Source organism: Macadamia integrifolia, chromosome 10 (genome assembly GCF_013358625.1).
Source record: "Macadamia integrifolia cultivar HAES 741 chromosome 10, SCU_Mint_v3, whole genome shotgun sequence".
Lineage (NCBI taxonomy): Eukaryota > Viridiplantae > Streptophyta > Magnoliopsida > Proteales > Proteaceae > Macadamia > Macadamia integrifolia.
The window spans coordinates 19321716-19329060 of NC_056566.1; the positions used below are offsets into that span (position 1 = coordinate 19321716).

Below are 7345 nucleotides of genomic sequence, written 5' to 3' on the forward strand. Positions count from 1 at the left end.
ATGATGATTGATGATTGATGATTGATGATTGACGATTGATGATTGATGATTGATGATTGATGATTGATGATTGATGAAGATGAACTTAGTTTATTCACTTTATTGATTTGTTTTCTTGATGAATATCTTACATTGGTATGAATATGAACCTTTAATATTTATTTAACAAATGAGTAATAGGATTCAACTAGGATTTGAGCCAAATAGATTGGTTTTATAAAAAAATTACACAGAAACGCTTTAGTCGATAAGGCGACGCTTTATGCCCGTCTTATCGCTAAGGCGCTCCGAAAGACCCTCAAACGCCTCCGTCACCTTACCGCGTTAAAAACTATGCTTCATAATATGGATCTAGCATGATATTTCGGACAAACCAGGTTGGAAAAGGGCATGTGTCTGACTGAAATATGGGTTTTAGAACAGGTCGGGGTTGGTCCAATAGAAACAGCAAGGCATAGATTTTTGCCCCCTCAAACTTACGGTTTGAATTATTAGTTCCCATTGCTAAGTCCTTACCATCATTATTACAATTTAGCTGATCAACATATGTAAAGGAAGTTAAAAACAAAGATGGAGAAAAGAAAAAGAAGAATAACTTACTGTGCCATTCCAATCAGCATGGTACACCTCTCCGTAAGAACCTATTCAAAAACATACAGAAGTGATCATGCGTCCCAAGAAGAGGATAGTACAATAAGGAAGGCAGAAACAACCCCACCCCTCCCTTTTTTCACCCCTTTTCCAAAAGAGAAAAGAAAGATGGAAGAGGGGGGAGTGGAAGAGCAGAAAGAAAGAGAACAGAACCATCCACTATTCAGTTAGCGAATAACCAGTCTCACTGAGGACAATACAAGAACTATTCACAAGGGGCAAAAAGAATGAAAATAATCCCATCTAAGGATACACAAAAAATTCCAACAAAACTTGTGAATCAAAATTCAAAACCAAAAAATAGAATCCCAAGAGAACTTTAGCTTAGCTGAATAGTATTTACCTAATCCAATCCTTTCACCAATGACAAGGTCTTCCCATGGGATTTCCCTTTCTGATACATCATCTAGCATTGGATCAAGCCTACTTGGACTGGCATTAACTGCTGAACTTGAACCTTCCTGATCCTTTAATTTTAAAGTAGGATTCATGAATCTGTCATCAGTGTCATGAGTACACTTTCTTTGATCAAGTTTATTGACAATATTCTTGCCACATTCATTTCTCTGGTTTACCATGCTATTCTGCAAAACTGCCCCATCTTTAGAATGATACTCTTCTCGATGATTTTTCTCAGGAGATGGAACCAATGTGAATGGTCTTTCCATTTGAATGACACCCTCATCAGAAGGTAATTTATCATCCTGAGTTGTGCTAGATGACAACACTCCATTTCCAGAACCAGAGATATCCATATCATCTTTACTTGTACTTACTACATGAGAATTTCTCGAGGCCTCAGACATATTGACATTGGGAATTTCAGAATAGATATTTGGAGAAGTGGCGTAGCTGGCGGAAGCTGACGATGATGCATCATTAGTTTCTTGCCTGTTCCTTGAAAAGAGTCCTTCCACAAATTCAGACTGCTTTGTCCTAGGCACCTCATTGGACGTAGAACGATTCTTCCACTTCAATGGCAACGGGGGTCTCCCAGGACCTGAAGCAATATTTTCTTTCAGTCTCTGAAAAACATTAACTATATACTCTGAAGGTTTTTTCTGTGCAGAAGTTTTGCTGGATCCTATTATTTGAAATGGATTAAGATCTGCAAAAAGGTTTTGAGAGTCCTCCTTGGTATCTTGAGGATTAAGCACTACATTAGGATTCTCCTTCACACTAGCACCAACTACAAGGCCACCATGATTCCCATTATTCAGTGAGGAAGTTGCAGCAGCCAAAGAAGATAGATGATGTGACTGATTATCAGGAAGCACTCTCTTTGAATTTTCAGCAGAACTGTTGCCAAGGTCTGGAGGCAGTACTCCGCTACCAGCAGTTGAGGAAGAAGACACTGATTCTATGTTTTGAGTAATTGAGGTTCTTTCAGAGGTTGCATTATTCTCAAGGGTAGAATTTCCATTTCCATTTCCACTACTACATACTCCGTATGAAGGCTCTGGCTTTGAGTAACCAACTCTCAAATCATCTTCTGTCTGGAATGTAGGACCCTTGTTCAACCTCGGATTATAGGAGTTGAAGGAAGCATCCTTCATACTCAGAACATCAGCTGGTATAAGTGTTCCAGGTGCTGCCATCAGATCAACCAAAAATTCCCTGAATGCAAAAAATAAAAGTTAGTTCCAGAAAATAAGGATGTGCAGTAACAATAACAGAAAAGATAGCACAAAGATCACTCATGAAGCACAAATTTTCTGTTATAATGTTAGGTGTACCTGGGAAAAGACATGACACACAATGACAATATACAGGGAAGATGAAGCTTTCTATAACCTTTCGGATCTTAACAGTATTACATTTGTTCCTTCTCTGCTTCAGTTACACTAGAAATAAAACTACTATTGGGGTGGGAGGGAACCAAAAGATTGATGACAATGACAATTTTCAACATTCTATGAAAAATAGAGGAATCTCATTTTAAGCTGCTAGAATGGGTAATGCAAATGGGTCCATCTTGATAGCAAATTTCAAATTTTAAATTTTAAGTAGGACCAAGTGTAATCAATGCAACCTCTTCACAAAGCATCCACAATAATTGCATCTGACATCCCCCAAAATCCAGCACAATGAAAGCTAATTACAGATTATCAGAGGCTATTTGCTCTCTGTTGTTTCAGGGTGCCCTATTAAATGGTAAGTAGTCTATAAAGTTATGGTACAGATTCTGAGATCTTGGGGTTTATCTTATTTAACCTACAGCATATAAAATAAACTCATTCACCTGCTCCTTTTAATTCTTAGCAATTCAACAAACAGAACAATCACAGCATTTCACAATTTGTGAAAAGGAACAACAACAACAACAACATAGCTTTATCCCAACTAATGGGGTCGGCCACATGGATCCTTGCTCTCCAATCAACTCTATTTGAAGCCATACAAGATTCAAGGCCTAAGCCAAGCATGTCTTCTTCACCACTTCTCCTATGGTTATTTTAGGCCTGCTCTTGGTTCTTTTAGGTCCTTCAATCTCAATCAAGTCACTCCTCCGTACTAGGGCATCCGACCTCCGTTGGACCTGCCCATGCCACCTCAAACGACTCTCTCTAAGCTTTATCATGAATCGGAGCTACTCTCAACCCATCTCTAAATTCTAATATGGTCATTCCTTACTTTATCTTTCATAGTTTTCCCACACATCCATCTCAACCATGAAAAGGAAGAGATCTACAGAAAAATTTCATTGAGAAGACAAGTGGATGTCCACCAATAACAACTCCAATTGAATCAAATTGACCAAAAAAAAAAGCTAGAAATGTGCAATTCTACAATTTATGTACCCTTTTTTTTTTTTTTTAAGATATGGATGGACAAAGAAGACCTAAACAACTTCTTCTTCTTCTTTTCTTTCTTTCTTTTTCCTTTTTCTTTTTACTTCTTCTTCTTTCTTTCTTTTTTTTTTTTCTTTTTTTTTTTTTTTTTAAGACCCACAATTTATACAAATATACAACTCCTAAACTGAAGAACAAGACTTTAGAAGCATAACCTTTCATTCTCCAACTTAATTATGTTGACAGCATCATCCTCAATGCCAGTGTAATGACTTCCTTTCACAAGTCTGCAAGGCACCCCAATGTTGTCTGCTAGTACCTGTGGTCAGAAGAAAGGACCAAATTAGACATGTTGAGGGAAAAGAACCATATTAGATAAAGCAGTGAACTTTGCAATTACATCTTCGAGTAGAGAACCACTAAGCCAGTGCCTTAAGACTGAATTTATGGTCCTAACTACACATATGCTAAAGATGCTAGAAATGCATCACATGTTAAATGTTATGACGGTCCTCACTGCTAAGGTCCACCTTACAGTGAAGGAGCATGTCCTCATGATGACAAAAAGGGTATGCCTCATGATGTTTAGTTTTCTTTTTTCCTCGTTCGAGAATCTCCTCCCTTCTTCCACTCCGTTCCGAAGAGTAACTAGGACCAATTCAGTCATGTTTTCATGTTCCAATTGAATAGGGAAGTCTAGGGTAAGGTAAAATGGTTGATAAAATTATTATTTATATTTGAGAAATATCAATACAGTGAATTATGAAATATGGATTATTGAAAAGAATAAGCCACGTATTTAGATATTTCCCTTCAACTCCACAATATTTCCCACAGGATCTGTTGCAGGCAAGGGATACTGTGCAACTTTGAGTTTTCAATTATAACCTTTATGGAAATGGCAAACCAATTCGAGGAATTTCTCTCACAAGTATTCAATTGGTACTCAACTCTGAAGGACAGATTTCAGAAGTGCTTTGTAATACCTAACCTTGAAAAGCAAAGCACGGTGACGTGATAAACCAATGTTTACTGACCCAATGCGTAACACATTGGTTTGAAGAGAATTCCGTAATTCAGCACTTCTTTCCATCCACTTTGCCAGCATGATATTAGCATCCCTCACTGATCCACCCATGTGCTCTGTAACAAGGTCCGCTAGCCTCTGTACCAAGAGAACAACCTCTGGAGTAGGGAAATCCAATGCAATACAATGTGCAACTTGCTCCAACTCTTCAAGTGCAGGATCAAGTGCCCGATTGACTGTAACAACTTCAAAACCAGAATCCCCAATATTTGCTTGAAGATCTGCAAGTGAAGGTATTTTTCCTTGGCTTGACAGACCGCTTGTGAGACTGTATACGTCATAGAAACCATCGACCACTTTCTCATTGTAATCAAGAACATTATAATCCTGGAGAGCAAGTAACAACACAAGCAGACTAAAATATGAAAACAGGAAAAGCGGAAGTTGTAATAATATTTTATTGCTCCGCATAAACAGCATATAACTTGTTCACAATAAATTCTAACATGTTCTAGATGACATCTGGAAGCAGTGGTAAATGAACAGAAGACTTCAACACCAACCTAATGATAATGATTAGCAAGCCGAATAAGTGTTGATACTTCCCTACTGATTTAGGAATTTTGAGTACACTGTACTTAGCCTCAGAGATGAATAATGATTTCATCAAATTCACTGACAGCAAACTAGCAGGTAAAACTTCAGAAATGCACACAAATCGAGCATTGGAAACTTATGATTCCTAACAGAAACCTAAAATATCCCATCCAGCATCTGAGCAATATAAAGATTGCAATACCGACCTCATGAGAATGATTAGCAAGCTGAATAAGTGGCAATACTTCCCTACTGATTTATGACTTTTGAGTTTACTGTACTAAGCTTCAGAGAAGAAGAATGCTTTAATCAAATTTACTGACAGAAAACTACCATGTAAAACTTCAGAAATGCACACAAACCGAGCATTGAAAACTTACGATTCCTAACAGAACCTAAAACATCCCATCCAGCATCTGAACGCCAGGGGCACCAAAGACCAAGGCTTAATTTATTGTTCAATTCTTAGCTCTTTCAAGGGGTATTTTATATTTGACTTGGCCAAAGATAAATCTTCAGACTACCACCAAAGAGGGGATTGACAAGCTTCTTCCAAAGTTAAGCAACCAATATCTGAACCCAATAAAGGTCTTCAACATTCAATCACAAGGCTAGTATCATTTCATGGGTACACAAACAGAATTTACTCATGTTCTCATGTAGTCGTGTCTGTGTCAGAAGGAAAGTAGAAAACCTTTTCTCCGACTAACTGCTCCGGGACCGGAAGTTAATTGAACAAACTTAAGAAATTTGCCCTAATTACAGTAATCTTGAAGGTTAAGTTCCTCCATTTTAAAACTAAAAGGCCAAAGTTCTCCGGAATTCATTCATGAACACAAAAACGGAATCACAATTCGGTATAAAGTAGTACGAGCAAAACATTAAAAAAGTTACAATGTTGTAATGAGAAAACCTATAGAGCATGCATCATCAATTCAACCAACTCACCCAATACCGACGCGACAACGATTCAGCAGCCTCATCCGAATTTCTAGCTGAATCAATCCGATGGCGGCCCAAGCTCAGTAAGGTGGCCGCACGGATCTGATCTTTATCCGTATCATCGCGGAACTCCGACTTGGATGCACTGATAGCTAGGGCTAACTGTACCTGGAATTCTTCCTCGGACGAAAAGTAATCCAGTGGATTGGCAGCAAGGGAAGTGTGTGCACTATCAGTAGTGGCCGGAACAGGTGAAGACGGACTTGCCGGGGAGTGACCGGAACTTTGGCCGGAAATTTTACGGTGATCCGATGCACAAGACGAAGGTAGAGACGGAGAAGAAATTTCGTGTGATCGATTGGGGTCGTGATTGCCACCGATGTGGAGTCTCTTGAAAATATGCTTCATCGTTTCTGCTGTCCGTACTTTCCTTTCCTCCTCTCTCTCTCTCTCTCTCTCTCTCTCTCTTGTTCTGCCTCCTCGGTCTTTAGCAGTAGAGTCAGAAACAGTGAAGACGTGGGAAAACTTAAGATGGTCTTGGGCTCCTTCCCGGAAATTTCAAAACCAGCCTAATTACTATTCTGTTTATTCCGTTTTCATCGTTGGTGATTCTTTTCCTTGCATTGCGGATAAAAGTGGTAGTCCAACCAAAAAAAGAGGATAAAAGTGGAAGCTGAAAAAATAAGGATGGTTGTGGCAAGTGATGTTTCGGAAAATCACAAGATGAATATGAGTCATCTATTTTAATCTATTCTTATATTTTAAATTATTAATTTTCAGCAAAGTTGGGAAATTACACAATAACGAGTAGAGTATTGATGCAAATGCATGGATGATGGATATACACGACGCTGTATTTAACTGAAGAGAAAATGCTTGATATGCCAACGGTATACTTGAATATGTGTCTCTCTCCTCTTCCCTTTGAAAAAGTCCTCCATGCCTCTTCCATCTCAGTCCTACCATTGGTTGCCGCTAGCTCCAAGAAAGCTAACGGCATGTTTAACCTCCTCTCTACTTGGTAGGAAGGACTCTTCCAAGCTCCTCACTATTGAATCAAAGTTCCTCATACCGAAAAACAAGAAGGAAAGAAATAATTTTTTGATGGTGATGGTAAAAGTGGATGATTGGGTCTTCTCCTTATAAACCAAGTTATATCTTATTCAACAATGTTCTGTATCACGAAGGAGAGAATGTCACGTCCAAGAAATGGCCCAAATCATTGACTTTGACTATTGTTAAATGTGGCAAGAAGGAATTTGAATCAATAAACTATGAAAGAAAAAAATTTCATTGCCCAAGATGAAAAAAATCTCTTCATCCACCAAAATATGAC

General features: G+C 38.4%; 1 protein-coding gene across 2 annotated transcripts in view; it reads right to left on the reverse strand.

Annotated features, from left to right (window-relative positions):
• Positions 1 to 6567, reverse strand: part of LOC122091670 (serine/threonine-protein kinase EDR1-like) — a 14892-nt gene extending 8325 nt beyond the window's left edge. The window contains exons 1-5 of one of the 2 annotated variants that reach the window (XR_006143986.1): positions 6016 to 6567; positions 4435 to 4857; positions 3659 to 3762; positions 995 to 2268; positions 601 to 641 (exon numbers count right to left, since the gene is read on the reverse strand). Coding sequence is in view for 1 of the 2 variants with exons in the window: in XM_042661716.1 (XP_042517650.1) it covers positions 601 to 641; positions 995 to 2268; positions 3659 to 3762; positions 4435 to 4857; positions 6016 to 6417 (2244 nt within the window). In the remaining variant the exon portion in view is untranslated. The remainder of the gene's footprint in view (positions 1 to 600; positions 642 to 994; positions 2269 to 3658; positions 3763 to 4434; positions 4858 to 6015) is intronic. The other variant, XM_042661716.1, reaches the window with a different exon arrangement.
• Positions 6568 to 7345: the final 778 nt, after the last annotated feature.